General features: G+C 42.3%; 1 protein-coding gene across 2 annotated transcripts in view; it reads right to left on the bottom strand.

The window, feature by feature from the left end:
• The window catches only part of PARP8 (poly(ADP-ribose) polymerase family member 8), a 180,129-nt gene extending 159,402 nt beyond the window's left edge, over window positions 1–20,727 (bottom strand). Inside the window, exons 1-3 of one of the 2 annotated variants that reach the window (XM_030330120.1) lie at window positions 20,459–20,727; window positions 20,270–20,371; window positions 19,239–19,293 (exon numbers count right to left, since the gene is read on the bottom strand). In XM_030330120.1, the coding sequence (XP_030185980.1) occupies window positions 19,239–19,293; window positions 20,270–20,371; window positions 20,459–20,564 (263 nt within the window). In that variant the 5' untranslated portion in view covers window positions 20,565–20,727. The remainder of the gene's footprint in view (window positions 1–19,238; window positions 19,294–20,269; window positions 20,372–20,458) is intronic. The other variant, XM_030330124.1, reaches the window with a different exon arrangement.
• Window positions 20,728–22,332: the final 1,605 nt, after the last annotated feature.

Raw genomic sequence — 22,332 nt, forward strand, 5'->3', positions numbered from 1 at the left:
CTGATTTCTGTCCTGCCTTCCCCAAATGTACTCACATGTATCAGACCATATGTTCTAATATTAGGGGGGGGGGGGGGGGGAAGGGGGTGGCAGGGAGCCATCACACTTGTATATGAGATCACAGAAAAACAGTTTACTAACATTTGAAAACACCATCATTATTCTAAGTTCACCTCTGGTCCACAGTTAAGCAATTAGGATATAAATATATCCTATATTCCTATTCGTAAGGATACTACTTATGAATTGGAAGTCTGACACAACATTTATGTGACCTAATTTTGAAAATTTAAGATAGTATAAGGCCTCTAGGCTTAATTTTATAAGGGAAAGATTAAAGGGACACAAGCAGGCACAGATTTATCTCTCCGTGCTACAGGACACTGGCAATTTTTTTTAACTTGAAACATCCGATATTTAAAATGCCAAACTTCTACATTTCTCTAGTAACAAGGTGGTTATCAGACTGAATAACATTTTCTGTACTTTCTCTCCAGTAAGTAGAATTAATATTAACACATGAACTGAAAATGTTAAGTGACTATAAATAAGCCAAAATGATTTCATTAAATTTTAGCTTAGCAAATGTTACTTTCATATTCTTGGTGGTAACTCTTTTTGTTCATATTTAAAGGCAACGAACAATTGACAAGCAAAGAAGCTGACATCAAATGTTAGCCCTACCCCGGTGTGTATTCAATCAGCCTCACCTCACATCTAGGTTTCTCCACTCAGCAGAAGAGGAGGATGTACTGACATTTGGGAAAACAAGTTTCTAATGACACAGCCTTGACCAAACAGCAATACCCCACCATCAGTACTGCCATTTGCCCATATGACCAAGGGTACCATGAGCAACAGTTACACTGCTTTGCAGCCAAAGCACTAATCAGAGGATGTGAAATAATAACTACGAAATCAGGCACAGAAGAAAACAAAACACAAAGAAAGGTTTTAAACCACCAAAGTAAGTCACAAAGCCATGTCTTTACACTCCCTCTCGTCCCTGAACAAAGTCTGTGCCATTTTAGAAACGATTCTAACAAGCTCGGTTATTTGGTTTCCAATCACAGTAACCACTGAATTAATTAGTTCCCCCTTAATGACCAAACTAAACAGTTTGCTTCTTCACTCAGGCCTTCTCACAGACTCTAAAGAACTTCAGGATGAAAGAAACTTCTGTTTTGATTCTGGAGTCTCCTCTACAACTTAAAAATCAAAGACTTTTATTTTGGGTTAAGTGCTTCACAACTAGTTGAAACTGAAATTAAGTTTTATATGAAGCTCTCAGACTATCTGAAGCTATAAGAATAATAAACTTGTTACTATAGATGATCAAAGAGGAATGTTCACTATCGCTTTTTTCCAGCTTCCCAAAGCCAACCCCCGCCCCCCTCACCATTTTAGGGACAAGAAATAAAAGATGCTTAAAAGTCACCATCTACCCACATCCAGGATGATTAAATGATGTTTGCCTCATAGATCAGTGACCTGACAGACCTTCAAGAATGGAAGAACTGGATTCAAAGCCAAACACACTTAAAGCCAAAAAGAAAAAAAAAAAAAAGCTTGTAGATATTGGGAAAACAAATTTCAGTTGCTCAATTGTATTTCACTGGAACATTTTTGTTTGTTTAAGTTTACTTATGTATTTATTTATTTTGAGAGAGAGAGAGAGAGAAAGAGCTAGAACAAGCGGGTGAGGGGCAGAGGGAGGTGGAGAGAGAGAAAATCCCAAGCAGGCTCCGCACTGTCAGCACAGAGCCCGTTGTGGGGCCTGAACTCATAAACCAAGGGATCAAGACCTGAGCCTACAGGAAACTAAAAGCCAGATACTTAACCAACTTGAGCCCCCAGGCGTCCCCTAAAACAATTGTTTTTAATAAAACAAGAAATAGTTAAGACATTAAGTTCTTTTAAGATTTTAGGAAAAAGTAGGATTTTTAATGGAATCAGACAGATTTGATTGTTCTAGTATACCTATGGTAATACATATTCTTTTGAGTTGGAACTAAGACTCACTAATGTCCTATTATTAGGGAAAGTATCTACGTAAATTCATTATTAAGAAAACAAGGTCTGTTTTAATGCATGAAAAAAGGTAAAACTCAGCATTTTATACAATTTCAACCATCTGTGAAATTTTTAATACACTTAAAGTATTCATGCACCCTTTCAAGTAGGGTATCAAAAATAATTTTTGCGGGGCGCCTGGGTGGCGCAGTCGGTTAAGCGTCCGACTTCAGCCAGGTCACGATCTCGCGGTCCATGAGTTCGAGCCCCGCGTCGGGCTCTGGGCTGATGGCCCGGAGCCTGGAGCCTGCTTCCGATTCTGTGTCTCCCTCTCTCTCTGCCCCTCCCCCGTTCATGCTCTGTCTCTCTCTGTCTCAAAAATAAATAAAACGTTAAAAAAAAAAAAAAAAAAAAGATTTAAAAAAAAAAATAATTTTTGCTTGTTTGTTTGAATGCTAATGCATTGCTTTTATGAAAATCAGGCATGCCCTTAGGTCATAAAAACATACAGGGCTGATGGATCTGTGCCAGACAGATGAAGATTTTACTCTTTTAATTTAAATCTGATTTTCTAATTCTGTCTTCTTACACATGGCCTCCCACATTACTGAAAGGCTAACCCTTCAAGCAGGGCGGCCTTAGTTTCTAGCAGAGGAAAGGCACATGAAAGTGAAACATACTTTATGAGACAACAGTGTTTTTCTTTTCTGAGTGTGCGGCACTTAAGCAAGTTTTCTGGGGGGTGTGGGGGAAATCAATTCATGTATTTGCCAGGTGGTATGCTTTAATTGTGATAATAGTTGCTCCACAGAAACCGTACACAGACTTCCACAAAGACAGACACACACAGAGTCAATGGAGGAGCAATGGGAACACGGCTGGTTCATAGATGACCTCTATGCTCAGCCACACTGTTTCCCACCTTATGTGTCACAGCAACTCCAAGAGCCCTGAGAGTCACTGTGGAAAAAGATAAAACACCGGGAGCTTATAGAGAACGTGGAGGGGGTGTGAAGTAGAGGGGAGGGGGCTACAGAAAGTAAGGCTACAGACCACGGGTGCAGGGTAAGGAAGGAGGCAGAAGCGGTGAGCCTACGGTAAATATCTGGTCCCGAACACCTTCTCCCAGAGAATCTGAGGATCTTTCCCTTTACAACACAGCTTAACATTAACTTTTTTTTTTTTAATATTTATTTATTTTTGAGAGAGAGCGCACGCAGGAGAGGAGCAGAAAGATAAGAAGACACAGAATCTCAAGCAGGCTCCAGGCTCTAAACTGTCAGCACAGAGCCCGACGCGGGGCTCGAACCCACAGGCTGAGAGATCATGACCCAAGCCGAAGTCAGACGCTGAACCGACTGAGCCAGCCAGACGCCCCTAAAATTAATTTAAATTATCAACCAGATACTTTAATTAAAAATGTAAATGCTGTTGGGACCCCCGGGTGACTCAGTCGGTTAAGGATCTGACTCTTGATTTCCACTCAGGTCATGATTTCACAGTCATGGGATTGGGTCCCACATCAGGCTCCTCGCTGAGCATGGAGCCTGTTAAGATTTTCTCTCCCTTTCTCTCTGCCCCTCGCTCCCGCTAGCAATGTCCCCCTCTGTCTCTCAAAAATAAATACACATTTAGGGGCGCCTGGGTGGCTCAGTCAGTTAAGCGTCCGACTTCGGCTCAGGTCACGATCTCGCGGTATGTGAGTTCGAGCCCCGCGTCGGGCTCTGTGCTGACTGCTCAGAGTCTGGAGCCTGTTTCAGATTCTGTGTCTCCCTCTCTCTCTGACCCTCCCCCATTCATGCTCTGTCTCTCTCTGTCTCAAAAATAAATAAATGTTAAAAAAAAATTTAAAAAAATAAATAAGTACACATTTAAAAAAATGTGAATGTTGAGGCAATCCAGTGTATAAAGTTGCTTTAGCCACCTTTTCCTTCCAACAGCTTCTCATTTACCCTTTCCATGGAATAAATGAGAAATTTGCTTGGGACAAAAACGTGACAGTAACTTAGAAGCAAGAATTAGGATCTGTTTATCCCGTATCAGTTGTTTAGTGAGCCTTTGTTCAGTTATTTCTTGATAACAAAATTCATGCTTTTCACTTACGTATACATACATACATATATTGAAAGAAACTTTTTAGCTAACTGCTGTGTAGGAGGAAGTTGTGACATTTATCTGCCAGCATCAGCAAAAGTGAGAGCTTGACCCTCAACAGACTATTGCACTTCATCTCATGGTTACCCTGTGTCACTCGGCCCTGGAACCACCACTTGCCTATTGGGCAAAGCGATGATGCAGCCGTGAAATTAAAAGTTGTTCCCTATAAAAACGACAGCAACAACAGAAAAATGTTTTTCCCTACAGAGAAGGTTGTTACCTGTCAGAAAATGCAAGAAAAGTCAGCAGAAACTGCTGCATGTATCAGAATATACCCTGACTTCCTAAGGATCAGGGAGACTGGGACACTGCAAGGTACCTGCAAGACAAAGGCTCTTGTGGTGGCCCTAAAACACATTTCAGCTGCCTTTCCAGGGAAACTACTTAATTTCCAGTATTACACAACTCAGGTAAAGAATGGAGAAAAAAAAAAAATACAAGGGTAAGCAAACAAGGAATATAAACAAAAACCTAAAATTTTTCAGGTTAGATAAAAAATCCTAACTATTCTAGGGGCACCTGGGTGGCTCAGTCAGCTAAGTGTCTGACGGTTGATTTCAGCTCAGGTCATGATCTCAGTCGTGGGATCGAGCCCCGAGTTGGGCTCAGCACCAAGTGTGGATTCTCTACTTGGGATTCTCTCCTTCTCCCACTCTCTGCCCCTCCCCTGCTTGTGAATGTACACACACGTGCGCTCTCTCTCTCTCTCTCTCTCTCTCAAAATAAATAAATAAATAAAAATCCTAACTATTCTAGAACTGTAGGTGAAGATCAGGAATCTAGACTAGTGGAGAGGAAAAGCATTATCACTGAATGCTGTGGTGACCTGATAATGGCCAAAAGTGAGTCTGGAGAACCTTTAGATTCTAAAAATGATAAAAGTTTAGCCTTGGACTTTGTGACACTGAAAAAAAAACAAAAACAAAAAACCCAGCACACAATTATACGAGTGAACATATACTTTGTTATTTACTGGGAAAAAAAATAGCATGCAATTATAAAAATAAACATATGCTATTGCTATTTTTTACTTTTATGTACATTTAATGTAATTTTTATTAGAAATTGTTATTCAATGATAGTAGAGAAATGGAGAAAATTTTATATTTCCAAACCAGTCAGAGCAGTTGTCCTACCAAAAAAGGGGGGCAATTTTTTTTTTCCTTACTCTGCCTGCTCCTGAGGTCCTGGTTCCAGGAATTGGGCTAGTGCTTAACTAATGATATCAAGTACTGCCTGCTCTGACAGGTGCTAAGCTGGACACATCAGCGTATGTGCAGGAAAGGGTTAATGCAAGCCTTGGTTGCTCAAAGCCTGCACATTCCCAAGAAAGGCCTGTCTTCAAGACTGGCCCTGGGCCAGTTCCAAGGAAATAAGCTCTGAGCCCTTAGAATACTCTGCCTGGTAAGAGTGCTTCCGTATGCCCTAAGTCTTGGGCCATGCAATACCACTTTGCTCAGTTTATGCTAACAAATGTGATGTATGGTGAAACCATTTTTGCTCTGGGAGGCTGGATTCTGAGTAGCTGAGGTCAATTCATAAAGGTGCAACATGCCTTTGTAACTGATCCCTCATAAAAACCCTGAACACCCAGGCTCAGGTGAGCTTCCCTGGTTGGCAACACTTTGCCTGTGCTGTCCCACATCACTGCTGGGAAAATTAAGTGTGTCCATAGGACTCTACTGACAAGACACCTGCAAACTTGTGCCCGTCTCCTGGACTTTGCCCGATGAGCCTTTGCCATTTGGTGATTTTATTCTGTACCCTTTTGCTATAATAAACTATAACTGTGAGTATAACAGCTTTCTGAGCCCTGTGATTCCTTCTAGCAAACCACTGAGCCTGACAGTAGTCCTCAGGACCCAAGCATATTATCAAGTTCAATCCTGAAAACCTTGCAATATTACCGCCATCTCACAGATGATAAAATCAAGACTTTTCAAAGAGGTTAAGTCATTTGGTTATTTAAAAGGAAACCAAATCAATCTGTCCATTCTGTTATACTGCACTGTAATGTTAGGAGTTACAAAGAATGTTTAAAATAATCTTATAACTTTGGGGTGCCTGGGTGGCTCAGTCGGTTATGCATCAACTTCGACTCAAGTCGTGATCTCACGGTTCATGAGTTCGAGCCCCCACATCAGGATCTCTGCTGTTGTCTCCCTCTCTCTCTGCCCCTCCCCAGCTCGTGCACTGTCTCTCTCTCTCTCAAAAATAAACATTTAAAAAAATAATAATCTTATAACTCAACCAACACTGGAAATATTTCCTTTGGAAACTATAAAATGCAATTTCATAAACCCTGAAAAATATTTAGACTACAATTAACCTGTAAACATGGTCCAATTTAAAGCTGGACTTACAAGAATTGTATGTATATCTGTGGTGGTTCTAAAAGCCATAATCATTAGTTTTTTAAACTATGAGGTGTCCCTCACCTGCCTACTCCTCCTGCCCACAAAAACTTTCCAGTGCGATGAAGTTCTCATTACTTTCTATCTTTGAGAACTGTGTGCCTGTGCATGTGTATGTGCATGTTGTGGGTGGGGAGGTGGTTAGGGAGAAAGAAATAGGTATATTATTATTTTCTTAATGTCTGCAAATGCAGTTCAGGTTATTTTTGCATGTTTAGGAGGAAAACTTAAAACACACTGTAACTTCAACGTGTTGCAGGTATGTGCACACAGATGTCTGTGGGGGCATCCGTGCATCATGTGTGCAAGAGAGACAACATACACATTTCAAATATGTTTTGTGTTTACGCTCAGTATTCAGCCACAGAAGTATCTGATGGCACCAACTCCTACTTGATTTTATTTGAAAAGTTCACCGGCATTATGTATTTCTACGGCAACTAAAAAATTAACAGGCATAGAATTTCTGTAACAGGTGTTAGTATTTCTTGGAATACTGATTATTTATTGCTTAGTATACTTAGAAAAAACTGATAGAAACATAATTTAAAATGGTGACTGTCTGCTATGTAATTAGCTGCATACTAAATCCATAATATAGGCTATGCATTTTAGTTTTATGCCAAGGCACTTTTATTTAATAAAAATCGCTAATTTTATATTTTCCTAATTCAAATTTACATGCCTGTATCATGTAAAAAGAAGTTCTTAAACTTTCTACAGATCAGAATCCTTATTTAGAAGTTGAAAAAGTCTTGGCAAGCACCTGACTTTTTTTTTTTTTCTGGCTATTTAATAGACTTTCATTTTTAGAGCAGTTTGGAGACAGCACAATTGAGCAAAGTGTACAGAGATTTCCCATATACCCTCTATCCCCCATATGCAGAGCCTCCCCCATGATCAACAGCCCCCACCAGAGTGGTACATTTGTTACTAACGATGAACCCACAATGACAGATCATTATCACCAAGAGTCCATAGTTTACCCTTGGGCTCACTCTTGGTGTTGTACATTCTATGCATTTGTAAAAATGTGTAATGACATGTATGCACCATTGTTACTTTTCGTGCCCTAAAAACACTCTCTGTTCCGCCTGTTCATTATTTCCTGTAACCCCTGGCAACCGCTGATATTTTCACTGTCTCCATATTTTTGCCTTTTCAAGCATGTCATGTAGATGGAATCATACAGTATGCAGCCTTTCGGACTGGTCTTGTTCACTTAGTCATAGGAATTATTTCCTCCATGTCTTGTCAAGGCTTGGTAGCTCATTCCTTTTTAGTGCTAAATAATATTCCATTGTCTGTATGTATCACAGTTGATTTATCCATTCACCAACTGAAGGACACCTTAGATGCTTCCGGGTTTTGGCAGTTTTGAATAAAGCTGCTATAAATATCCATGTGAGGGTTTTGTGCAAACTTAAGTTTTCAACTCCTTTGGGTAAATACAGAGGAGTGTGACTGCTGGACACTGTGGTAAGAACATCTTTATTCTTGTAAGAAACTGCCCAACTGTCTTCTTTTTTTTATTATTATTATTTTTAATGGCTATTTATTTTTGAGACCCAGAGCACGAACTCGGGAGGGGCAGAGAGAGAGGGAGTCACAGAATCCGAAGCAGACTCCAGGCTCTGAGCTGTCAGCACAGAGCCCGAGACGGGGCTCGAACTCACAAACCAAGAGATCATGGCCTGAACTGAAGTCAAGAGTTGGATGCTTAACTAACTGAGCCACCCAGGCACCCCTGACAAAATGTCTTCTAATGACAGGACAATTCTGCATTTCCACTGTCAATGAATCAAGGTTTCCTGTTGCTTCACATCTTCACCAGCATCTGGTGTTTTCACTGTTTTTGAATTAGAATTTTGGCCATTCTAATAGGTATGTAATGGTAAGTACCTGTATTTTCATTTAAAAGTGCGTCTGAAATGTAACATTTCCGAGAATGTACCCCAAAGACAGGAAATGTCACACTTCTGTTTTAAAAAAAAGCTTCTGCAAAACTCCTGCCCTAAGTAGATTTTTCCATGCCGATTACCTACAGCTGGAAAGGATTTCGTGTATGTTGGACATCAAGAATTGAGAATACTGGAAATTTAACTCTTTTTTAAACGTTTACTTATTATCAAGAGACAGAGAGAGACAGAGCATCAACATGGGAGGGTCAGAGAGAGGGCGAGACACAGAATCTGAAGCAGGGTCCATCCGGGCTCCAAGCTGTCAGCGCAGAGCCCGACGCAGAGCTCAAACTTACAAACCGTGAGATCATGACCTGAGCCGAAGTCGGACACTTAACCGACTGAGCCACCCAGGCACCACGAGAACACTGGAAATTTTAAATCAATGACATAGGAAGTCAACACAGAAAGCTCATATTAAATCAAAATGGGGATGGCAATAAAAGAAATGGGTGAAGGGGATCAAAAGGTACAAATTTCTAGTTCTAATTAAGTCATGGGGACATAATGTACAGCATGGTGACTACAGTTAATAACACTGTATTGCATATTTAAAAGTTGCTAGGAGAGTAGATCTTAAAAGTGCTTCTCACAAGAAAGAAAATTTTGTAACTATGTGTGGTGACAGATGTTCATCAGGCATATTGTGGTGATCATTCCATACTACATGCAAATATCGAATCATTATGCTGTACACCTGAAGCTAATATGATGCTATATGTCAATTATACTTCATTTTAAAAAGAAAACCAAACTAGTATGATTTTTAAAAAATGAAGTTTAAAATCTTTCTTGGTTGGGGTGCCTGGGTGGCTCAATTGGTTAAGTGGCCGATTTTGGCTCAGGTCACGATCTCAAGTTGGTGAGCTCGAGCCCTGCATTGGGCTCTTTGCTATCAGCACAAAACCCACTTTGGATCCTCTGTCCTCCTCTCTCTCTGCCCCTCCCCTACTTGTGTTCTGTCTCTCTCAAAATAAATAAATAAACTTTTTAAAAAATAAAATAAAATAAAATCTTTCTTGGTCCAAATTTTATCATTTGGGCATCACATTCAGCCAAGAATATGCAATTCTCATATTAATTGAATTAATTAAATCACCATTCTAGGCTGGTTTTCCCATAAGGATGGACTGCTCCAAAAAGAATCAGGAAAGATTCTGGCTCACAGTGAATTATTCAAACTTTTTTCCTAGCTAACTAAAAATGAATTTGACCATTCACTAGAGAAATCATATCAAATTCTGTGGTGATAATAAAGTGATGACTGCTTGACAGCTAGAGGGCCTTTTTTTTTTTTTTTTTTTTTTTCAGATCTAGCTGTGGTGCATTTTAATGAGAAATGATGACAGCACCAGCTTCTACCTTATGAAGTGGATCTTAACATCCTGCTTAGATCTTCACCATAACAATATCTAAGACTTTGTTCTTAAGAAGATCAATGCCACAGAAACATACAGACTGACAAACGTATTATCACAACCATGAATTCACTCAGTTGAGATTCTGCGCACTGACTTCAAACGAAAAACCTAGAATTTACTGGATTCCCAGTATCTGTGAGGTTCCACTGGCTTCCCTGAATCACCACAGCTATGGACTATTCATGTGAGAATGGGTCTACTGTTAACATGCATCATTTAAAATATACACCTGGCCCTGAGTCCACAGGAGTACACTTTAAAGCACTGGCTTCATTCTCCATTCATACGTTACCAAAAGTAAGGTGACTTCCTAAAGTTTAATGGCTGACGCTGTCTGAAAAATTAAGAGTCTGCTTTGCTTCCTGACTAATGCTGGAAAAACTCTGAGAAAGATTTTAAAACCCCTTCAGTAAATTTCTCATTTCGTCACTGGGTGGAAATTGTATAAAATACTTTCATTGATTTCTAGATGTAATTTATCAAAAAAAAAGAAAAACATTGAAATAAATTCCAGATTTCCCTTACCATGAATTTCTCCAAAAGTATATACTCCACCAAAGACTGCTCACTAAGACGCCCTACTGCAGTCAAAGCGGCAGAATTCAAGAGGACATAATGAGTACTTCTGCTACACAAAAATCATTATTTATCTCAAACACTTCCTTATGAGGCTGACTTCTAATCCTGCACCAGACTGGGTCCTGCTGGCTTCAAGGCTGTGAAGAAGAATAGTTGAAAGCCCTCATAAATGGATTCAACACGACTGAGGACAAAGTGACAGACACAGAGAAATAAACCCTCGTACAAAACAGTGAGTGGCACGAAATGCCAAATGCCTTTAACCAAAACTTTCCTGGTCATAAAGCAAGTTTTATAAAAATCACCAAAAATAAATTCTTCAGGGCTCAATGTGAATCGGCAATTTCTATTTCTACTATACTGCTGTTTACTCAAAAACTATTCTTAATGACTAAGACTCAGAGTTTGCCAAAGTGTTTTCCACAAAACAACTCTCTCAAGACGTTCCAGATCTGTGCTCAAATAAGTCTGAAAAGCCTGAATATTTCATTCACCTCTTGGATATGCATAACGTACAGTAATATATAAAAAGCTCTAAAATGCCAACCATTAGAAAGGTTTAATATTGTTTATCTCAGCATTTCCCAGACATATTTGGCCATACACCTAACACCTAATTAAACAGTTTGGGAATGTTATCACATAATGTAAGAAAAATATGACTGTCGTTTAAGAAGTAGTAGGAAAGGGGCGCCTGGGTGGCTCAGTTGGTTAAGCGTCTGACTCTTGATTTCAGCTCAGGTCATGACCTCATGGTTCGTGGGATCAAGCCCCACGTCGGGCTCTGTGCTGACAGCTCAGATCTGCTTGGGATTCTTTCACTCTCTTTCTGTCTCTCCCCTCCGCTCAAAATAAGTAACATTTTTTTTTTTAATGAAATAATAGGAAATATTTATTGTATTCTAGGCACTCTGCTGGGAACCAGAATTCTAGTCTTTAAACAGAATATTGATTTTTTGTGACTTTTTTTATTTGACTTACATTCTCTCTTTGACACAGCTCTGTCCTTAACAGCATTTTTGTTGTTTTCCAATTCTGTCTGAACTTTTTTCTTCATAGCTGTGAAAGCCTAACAAATGTAAAGTAGTTACATTGAGTCTCTGGCTCCAATCTACACTTTGTGTACAGTAAATATTCTATAAGTGATTCTTGGATTCCTGGAATAACGACCTATACTTGTTTTTTAAACAAAACAATGATGAAAACCCAAATAACTACAGCACTTCTGAGTTGGTTGACAAATCCTAAGGACACTTGCAGGCCATGAGTAAGATCTTTTCCATCTACATTTCAAAATGTTCAGAAAGAAACCCTCTTGGGGAAAGTCTGTTAGCAGCTAGCTTTCTGCTACTTCCTATACAGAGAAAATTGATCTGACTGCACAAAGGTTTAAGTGGATGATTCCCTTTTAAATTTAACATTCTGCTTTAGCATCCCTCCCCCTCCCACCACCATTAATACCAAGAAGGTGTCAGCCATAAACTGGGATGTCACTGACATGCAAATGAACTACACCCAAAACTTGTTGTTGCCATTACTCTGTAATGAACCGAGAACTACCCAGAACTATTCACATTCTCATCCCATCCTCCTCAGATCTCACTTTGTCTTATTCTGTTTGTCCTACTCATGATCTTACTCTATCCCCTTCTTGACCATAAATTTGTCATATATTTTCACAGAGATGCCACCTGTGGTCAAAGAAAAGATTAAATGAACTGGCATTGGTGATAATAAAAATCATGAACATGATACCCAAAGCAAGCGTATTTTGTGACACAGAATCTATCAATCAATAAACCTTCAACAGCTGTGCATGCTTAATGCACTAAATACAACCTGCTGTTGAATGAAGAGACCAGGTCAATAAACAAACAGTGGAAGCCTAAGAAATGCATACGACTGGATAGGAAGGTTGCCCTAGAAAGCCAAGAATGGGGGCTTAAATTTGATATGGAGAAAACTGTGGTCATATTTGAAGGCTTCCATGCAGAAAAAATGCTACGGTTAAATTCATACTTAAAAGAGTTCAGGTATCAATGAACTGGATGGGTGAGGGGCTGTTAATCTAGAATTTTTAAACACTGGGTTAAAGTGACTGACGTAAGTCAAGGTGATCACGGCAGGGACCAAATGTGGACCCTGGGAAGGATGAAGATGCCCACAGTGATTTCAAAGGAATAGTCAGCAGAGGAGCATATGAAGCGGAAAGAAATGAAGAGGGAGGTGAGACACATGAGACCTGAGGTTCAGATGATGTGATATCAGGGAAAGGCTGGGAAGGGAAGCTTCTTTTAACGAGGAAATCACGAGTTGTTCTGATAGGCTGGGTTGAGTGTCCACCATTTAAGTGAGACAACTGAACAGAAAACCTAAATTATGTCACAATAAAATAGGAATGACAAGCCTTATTTTGTTAATAAAAACCTATTTCTTATTAGCGTTTCCTGAGGGAACATGGAAAATAAGATTTCAAAAATTTAGAGAATGAAAAAGAAAGATTACACGCCAATAACTTTACAATTCCACACTAAGTCAGTGGCAGCTGTCTTAAAGCAAGATTTATCAACTACAGCACAATCTATCCAACAGTAAATCTGTGCAGAGAATTACAAAATATTTTTAGGACTGATAAATTTTCACTTATATGTATTTTTCAAAATGCTGCCGAGAGAAATGATGGGGAATTTAAACGGATCAGCCCAATATTTGTGTAAGGATTCCACAGCCAATGTACATAATTTTCTCACTGTTAATGCTCAGCGCTGGGCTCGGGCACTTTCCTTGCCAACCAGTGGAATGTTCAGTACTGCCCCTGGCTGACATCCCACTAAGCAATCCTTCCCCAACCTCAAACATTCCCAACTATCCTAGTCATGCCAATTCAACCAATGCCCCTCAACCTTACATAAACATTGACTTACACTGAAATATATCCCTACCCTGCTTCATACTAACTGTAGGCTATTTAAATGGCCTAAGCCTAAGTTTCTTTAGCTATAAAATGTAAAATAGCTGACAAAATACCTACTCGTCTTTGTTGCAAACATAGGATGTACGGTAGGCAAAAGGCATAGCAGAGACTGTGACCAAAAAGATGATTAAGAGTATTATCTTGACCCGTGAAGTAAATGGCGTTTAAATATTTTAGTATGTAAGTTTCAATGAAGTTAAATTTGTGTTAAAAATTGGTGGCTATTTTAGGTCAGTGGTTTTGAAATTCATTTAACAATGAAACCTTTTTTCAAAAAAAACCGTACACAGAAAAGAGCCAAAGCAGCTATAGTCTACAAAGGGATGAGAGAGCCCAGATCTCATTCCCTCACTCGGCTTCCTTTGCACTCCCTTCCACCAGGCACCCCAATTTCCAATGTCTGTTCTCAGGGCTCCAAGGAACACACTATAAAAAATAGCAACTGATACAGTATAAGATTATGGGAAGCAAGTCCCCATTGCCAAGAGGAATGCGGTAATTTCTGATTTTAAAAAATGATCATTCTTTCCCTTATGACATCTTAAGGAGCACTTGATAGTTTCAAAATAATTGTGTATTTCAAGATTTCTAGAGTGAGTATGTAATTCTTTCACAATGAAAATTGATTCATCTTTTTCAGATGATCTTTTTCTACTTTGCCACCCTCCCGATGTCCCCATTCCTGCACACCTTTGTACACTCCTCCTTTCTAAGAAAGTCAAAACAAATGCACTTTTGCAATCAAGTAGCTTGTCTCTCTCCATGACATCCCATGAGTAAGAAATTCAACACTGGGAGCCCAGGTGATTTAGGGCCCCCAGAAAATTTGCTTGATCACCAAAGTGCTATTGATTTTTTAAACTGAAATTAAATACTTTTAAGAGTCCAAACTCTCCAGTGTGCCATAGTCTTCATAACTCTCTTCAAATGTTAAGCCACTGCATTATCTTCCTGTCCCCTGAAAGCATTTGAGCATGCCACAGGGCTTATAACTTGGCAAGGCAACTTTTGGATTCTTAAGAGAGTCCACTGCAAGTGACATTACCAGATTTGGGGCTTTTTGAAGTATGTGATCATCTCTATACCTAGTCATTTAGTTAGGAAATTGCTCCCCACCTGCCAAAAGACCTTTTAGCATTCCTATAATGATTGATTCAATATCTACTTATTCAGAAAACATAGTGTACTAAGCAGTGAGCTAGGGGCAAGGGAAAAATGCAGTGAATAGGACAGGCCCTACCTCCCAGAGGCTCAAGGTCAGACAGACGATCAAGTAAACTCAGGTGCTAACAACACAATGTGACAACATGGTTTTAGAAGTATCTAGCAGTGGGGCACCTGGATGGCTCAGTCAGTTAAGCACCCAACTCTTGACTTCGGCTCAGGTCATGATCTCACTGTTCATGAAATCGAGTCCCATGTCGGGCACTGCTCTGACAGCGCAGAACTTGCTGAAGATTCTGTCCCTCCTCTCTCTCTCTGTCCCTCCCCTGTTCATGCAAGCACTCACTCTCTCTCTCTCTCAAAATAAATAAATAAATAAATAAAACAAAAAAACTAAAAGAATAATACAGGGACAGGCAAGGGGATGCCAGGAAAGGCTTCTCAGAGGGGTATTTGGCTTAGCAAAGATCCAACAATGAATGCGGGGAAGGGGTGGGAAGACAGGGTGTAGATGCGTGTTCTGCAGCACGTGCAAAGGCACAGGAGAAAGAAGAGGTAGCATGTGATTGGAGGGATTGCTGACACTATTGTTAGTGTTACACGTGATGTTCTAAAACATTTACATGAACAGAAAATCCTAAAAGATGGGGCGGGGGGCGGGACACACTTCCAAAGATGCCACTCTACCAATGACCACGTGAAAGAGTGTCTGTCCCTACAATAAAAGGTATATGGGTATATATATACATATATACACTATATATATGTATATACACTCTGCACATTCTGCCAGATACTAAGTTTCTAACTCATTAGTAATTTCTAACATTAGATTTCTTGTCCTGCAGTCATACTCCTTGATTAGAAAACTCCGTTTAACAAACATTTCCGTATTCTCATATCCTTTCTAAAAGGAAGACATTGTTACATCCTTGGGCGAAAAAAACAGTGAGGTCTCAAAAGAGTATAATACAATCTGGATGTATATACTTTATATGAATACAGACATAAAAACTTCTGAAAGAATAAACTCTACTACTTTAATAGAAGATGGAAAAATCGTGTGTTTCTTTTTGGTTTTTGTTGGCTTATCTCTTCTTTTCAATTTTTTTTTTTTTTTACTATCAACACTATTTGTGTATTTTTAAAATCTCAGTTGTATCCTCACAATACTTTCCTTGCTGGAAGCTCACAATCAGGGAACCCCCCAGGGTCCCCGGCCAGGCCCATCGCGCTCCCTTGCCCAATCCTTGTCTTTCTTGACTCAGCCTGCTCTCCCATCTCTAGTAGCTGTCACTACCCACTTTACCCTTTCTGTGTCTCCTACCACTAACTGCGTGACCGATGGCAAGTGAGATGAAGGACCAGAAGAACCCCAAACCTTTGTGGGTCTTAAGGATTTTACTGTCCATCGATAAGGGAGAAAGGAGGAAGCAGGAGATCAGAAGCATGACAAGTATGGGGAAGGAATGACTTTTGCATAAACTTCCAAACTGTCTAGAGTTGAGGCCAGACGCTGGCACACCCCTGAAACCAGCAGCAGTGCCGAGAAGGTGCCCATGGCAGGCCCTGAACCACTGACGGCTGTGAAGTTACTCTAAGGAACCCGGGAATCAGAGGTGTTACAAGGAGCATTGCTAGAATAAAGTGATCTAGGCTGCATACATACCATATGTTTTCAAGCACTTGAAGATGGTACTAATAACCAAATTCATAACATTTAACACCTCCTTTCTCATTATTTCTCAATGAAATGACACTAAAACTATCACTCGCAAATAAGTATCCACGGAATCTTTCAATGTTAAAGTGTCCCCATGGTCAAGGAGGCTGAGAAACCTACTGTAGCGCAGGTTTTGGTGTGACAGAACAGGGTTTACTCCATAGCTTCTTCACCAAACTGAGTACATCTCAGCATGTTTCTTAAACTCTCTAAGCCTCAGTTTGTACATCTGAAAGTGAGAAGAAGAATTCCTTGTACCTTCCCATGAGGCAAAACTAACTGAACTCGGTCTCCCAGCTGACCATCGGCTCTCCCTCATTCCTCACCAAAAGTCGACTGACGCAGCAGAATGGCAAATGTTAACGGGCACTTCAACCTCCACACGAAAGGCCAATTCACTAGGCCACTGGCCAGCCCAGACACAGCTGCCTCTGGGCATTTCCTCTTATCCACAGAAACATAAAACATACACATGTAACAAAAATTCTCAATATTATTTCTTTATTTGAATAGTAGCATGTAAGGTCAACCTTTGCCTTTAGAACAAAGTGTAACTTGTTCTCAGAATGTGTGACACAGAGACAATGGCTTAATTTATCTACAACCTGAACTGAAAATTATTCTTTAAATATGTCCTCAATGGTTTAGAGAAAATGATAGTTAAAGAATTCAAGATAATCATGTACTATCTCTCCTTAAGATACCCACCTCCTTTCACGGTGAAGTAAGTCTAGCTTACCTGAAAGGACACTCTTAATGGAATATCAGAAGTTGATAAGCACTTTAAATCAAAACAGTGAGATTTAAAAAATTTTAAATGCCCAACTGACATGCCACAATGAGAAATACATAGTATCAGATTCTAATGTAGTTAATGAAAACAATGCATTTTTCTCTTCAGAAAAAAAATGTCTTCTTTGCAATTAGCTATAAATCCATAAAGGATTATCATGAAAGGGATTATGATTATTATACTAAAGCAACCTTTTATATATTGTTTTGGAGAACAAGCTTTTGGGGAGACAAAGCAATCACACCAACAGTCCCAAAGAGTTATTTTTCTTCTTTAACAGACGGTATGTTCTGCAATACAGACACAAGTCCCAGGTATTTAAATCAGAGACAGAAAAAAATACTATCCCTTAATAGGATTACATAGAAAAGGAAACCTCTCTTACTTGAAGAGCAACCTTGGTACTGGTTGCCTACAGTGAAAACTGATGTTATCTTAATTAGTTAATTATTCATCCCAACTCCCCTGGCTTTGCTCCTGGAGGCATTCATACCTTTTCCACCTCTTGCTGTGTTAACACCAGTTCAATAATTTGCTGATAAAGAATATTACTGCAGCATCTAACAGATCTTAGAGATTAAGTGTCTGGCTCACTCCCTCATTGTACAGATAAGTAAACTGAGCCCAAAAGAACTCAAGTATCTTACTGAAAATAAGCTAGTTATTTGAAAAACCGACCCACAACATTCCCCAGGCCGCACCTCTCACTGGGTGAACAACCTAACTGTGAAACTGACTACTCAAGTAGATATCTACCTGAATAGATATCTGGGAGAGAATGGGAGAGAATGTGTTCAATGGGCCACACAGCGTATTTTAACTGCTAAAATAATCCAAAAGGATATACACCAACCTCCTTGGGACAGTCAGTGCAGGAGCAGCATTAATTCAGCTGAATCTCCTCTCGATTATTCTTTTTATTCATAATTACAAAGATGACAGCACCCCAATAAATTAAGAAGTATGGTAATTTCATTCTCTCGCAGTAAGTACACATGTTATATGTGTTATATTTTCAACTAGTTAATCAAATCAATACACCAATCCTGAGGCTTAGGCTGTACATATGGGAAATGTGATAACCGTCTTAATTAAAGCTTTTTTGATATCTAGACTTCAGCACAGATCCTAAGCATTTTAAAGATTCTCACATTAATTCCAACCTTAAAAAAATGTATTTACAGAGGAAAGCTTCTTTTGCAATTTGTATGTTCATAAACATTTCCATTAGCTAACCGATATTTTGGAATGTGATCAAATGATACAGCGTGTCATGTCCTAACAGCAAGGCTAAATCTCTGATAGTTCTCACATGTGGCCACTGCTCTTTTAAACCTGTGTCCCAGAAAATCCTAACTTAACAAGTGAAGACAGCAAGTCATATTTTAATGGCTACCTTTCATTGTAACTCTACTTCCTAAATACAAAATTGGAATTGGACTTCTCTCACACTGTTAACAATCTAGTACTAATATAGGCATCTGTCCTACCTCCCCCTCGAGAGAGAAGTGATACACTCCAGCTACACAGAACTTCCAAATTCTTTCCAAAACTAAATGTGAAAAACAAAATACCACTCCTTAAAAAAAAAAAGTATGGAGAATTGGGAGACTGAATATTTATGTCAACCTTCAGAAAATATGGAAACGTGCAGCCCCAACTCACCAGGAAAATTACTATTTGTGATCGAACTACTTTGTGACATCTTTCATCTTTTATGTATTTCACTTCATACCTAGTATTCCGGTTCTGCACCCGCTTAACTCCATCAACCCCCAAACGTCTCAAGAAGCTACTACAGCAGAACATGAACAGTGCAAGAGTTCTGCTCATTGCCTGTGGCGTGATCTTAGACACACTTGAATCAGGCATATTTATTTCCCCTCTGTTATTCCAAACGGAGGGACCTCAAGTTCGGGATGTGGCTAAAGGACAGCAACAAGAAAAAAAAAAAAAATACCCAAACAAGGAACATGCTAAGAACAAAGGAAACACAAGCCTGTGAACAGGAAATGAAGCAACTCTATACACACAAATACCTTTTGGGGCCGCCAACGTAGGTGAAAGTAAAGGTGGAGTCTGAGTATCTGAAATCTGAAACGGAAAAGTCCTGTTAAAAGCTACCCCTTAACTGGGTTATTAACCCCGGTCAGGACTTGGGCCCCCTATTTAGTGGAGCCAAGGGAAGGCCTGGCGGGGCGGCAGGCGTGGGCAGGAGAGCCGCGCGGTCTCCTCTCCGCGCCACGCCGAAGGGGATGCTGCGCACCCCGGGCCAGGTGCCGCGGGAGGCCGCCCCCCGCAACAAGTGCCGGGTGCCATGGCAACGGCGGGAATTTCCCGGTAGGGGCGGCCGGAAGCTGCCCCCGCGGAGCTCGCGGCTGAGAAAGCAAAATCCGATCCCTCTCCCGGGGGAGCAAAATGGACGGAAGGCGACCCCCAGGCAGGGGAGCAGGGCGCCTCGGAAACCCCGGGAGTCCCTTCTCTTTCCGGGGCAACGCGCTGCCAGTCTGTGGGGTCTAGCTGGAGCTGAAGGCGGGGAGACCCGGCCAGCGCTGCCCCCCGGGGGCCTCGGCGCCGGGCGCAGCCAGCCAGCGCAGCGTAGCGCAGCGCAGCGGGCTCCATTCCCGGCCGCCGCCGCTCAGCTCATTGCGCAAACCCGCGGGTCCTCCCCTCCCGGCTCGGCCGCCGCTGCCGAAAGCCCGGAGGCGGGCTGGGACGCTCCGGGCATCCACAAGGGGCTGAAAAGACCACGCACGGCCCCTCCGGCTAGACCCCGGCTCGGGCCACGGTGGTTCTGCCCCCAGAGCTGGTGGCCGCCCCAGAATGGGGGGGAGGGGGAGGGGGAGCGGGGAGGGGGGGAGGGGAGTAGGGGAGAGGCTGGCGCCCCCTCCCCCTTTTGGCTCCCGCTCCCGCTGCAGCAGCTGTTGCCAAATGAACCCCGGAACGGGGACGTGCAACCCACCCCCAGCCCGAGCCACACACGTCGCGGTCAGAAAACTGGGAAGGGGGGCGGCGGGCGGGCAAGGGAAGCTGGCTCTGGGTCGGAGCCTCCGGAAAGGCGAGAACTCACCTGCAAACAGGCAGTCCTTCTCGGCTCTGGACTTCTGGATCACGACGTCGATATCCTTCTGAATTCGCTCTTGCCTTGAACACATCCCCATTAAATAAATCCCTGGAAAAGAAGCAGCCGCTATTTCCACCCCACCCCACCCCCCTCGCACGCTTCCAGCTTTCGCAAATATTCAGTTAAAAATGAAACCTCTGGCCGAGGCAGGGGCTGAAGGCGAAGTGGTTTCGGAAGTGATCCTGGGTGAGAGAGGAGGAGGTGGTGGAGGAGGAGGAGGAGGGGGAGGTCGGCTTTGCATTCCCAGATGTGACCGCCCAGCTGCTGCTCGCCACTGCTGGATTCCAATTTCCTCCCCTCCTGACAATGGATGGTGATGACACCGAGTCTCACTTTCTCCCTCCCCCGCCCGGACCAACGGCCGTGGGGGGCCGAAGGTGCTGGAGACGGCCGGAGAGCGATCACCGGCGGGGCGGCGGGCGCCGGCGAGGGGCGAGCCCCGCTTCGCCTCACGCGCGCACACCCCTCGCGGCCCGCACGCCGGCCTTCCACACCCGCGCACACTCGCGCCCGCGGGCGGCGGCGGCCGTGCCGAGGCTGCTGCTGCAGCGCCGCCCGCTGCAGACCCTCCCGCGCCCAGTCACCGGGTCCCGGCCGCCGGGGTGTGAATAGTATCCGCCATCCCCGGCGCAGGCTAGGCGTCCCCGCCCCGGCCGCCGCTCGCGCCGGGGGCTGAGTGGGAATGTAGGTAGTGAAGACTCCCCGGGGCTCCCAGCCTGCTCCCCCTTCCACCACTTTTATGAATTCGACTCCACTTTCGGAAGGGATTATGAGTCATATGGAAAACCCAAACCGGAGTGGCTGGGAGGGAGGGGAAAGGGAAAAGAAAAATCTTTAAAAATCGAAAATAAATAAATAAAACGAACAAATCTTTCCTTCTTGCCCCATCAGGCAAGATGGAAAAAGCCTTGACACGCCTCCAGACATACACCTTCCCGTGCCCTCCCTGCCGGAGTCTTTTTCTCCCAGATGGAAATAGTCCAGCCCCTTTGGGACACCCTTTAGGAAATGCAGCCCCTTTCGAGGGACTTCCTCTACTTCCAAACACTCACCAGCTCTTCCCGCCTAGGGATTTCCGTCCACAAAAAATTGGCAGAGGCAACGAGCACGTGCCAGGGTCTCCCTAGAAGATGGATGTCTGGCTTGTTTTAAAAAGCCACTCCTTTGCCGGTCAGGGGAAAGCTCCTACAATCTTGTTGTCTGGTTTAGAAGTGAGATACTGCTCTGATCCTTACTCCCTGTTCTACCTAAGGACACGGCAGGGCTGATGTAGCCGTCCTGCCTCTATATTGCCACATGCCCTAGGACGAGCCTCCAATGGCACTTTTCTTGTTGTTTTGTCCTCCAGCGAGAAGGCTTCCCTGAGCAGACCATGTCTCAGCTGGTTCTGCATTCCCAGGGCCTGGTGCAGTGCCTGAAATACAGGAGGCAGGCCTAAGTGTTGGTTGAATGCATGAACGGTGGTGCCTTGCAGCCTCTTTTCTTTACCGGTAGCACAATCTTAGCCAACTTCCTTATCAGCATAAGTATGCAGGAGTTGACAAACTGCCTCAGACCCTTAATCAGTCCAATTTGGATTCTGATTAAGCGGCAACACGATGTTTAGGAGAATTAGAAACCGCTATCACCCCTGACAGAACCTTAAGATTCCAGAGACAAATGCAGTGAGAAATCATATGTTCCAGTGTTGCAAATCCTTTATCCTGCAGAAAAGAAAACATGAAATGATTTGTCAAACAGCCTAGAACACATCACATTCATCATGAATTATGAGAGGAAATGTTCCTCTGCACTCAGGACCACTGCCATCTTTGATGTCAAAGTCACAATGCAGTACATTTTCTGCTCAGACCTGTCCTGAAACTTCCTGCGTAGGACAGGGTAGGGCAGGGCAGGTTCATGTTCTTCCTGGGTGTGTAGGCCCCTTGGCTACCAAAAGCACTTCCTTCTCTTCCACAGGGTATCACTTGTACTTCCCCCTATCATTCTGTGCTCTCACTTCTCTACAA

This window comes from Lynx canadensis, chromosome A1 (genome assembly GCF_007474595.2).
Source record: "Lynx canadensis isolate LIC74 chromosome A1, mLynCan4.pri.v2, whole genome shotgun sequence".
In the NCBI taxonomy this organism is placed as follows: Eukaryota; Metazoa; Chordata; class Mammalia; order Carnivora; family Felidae; genus Lynx; species Lynx canadensis.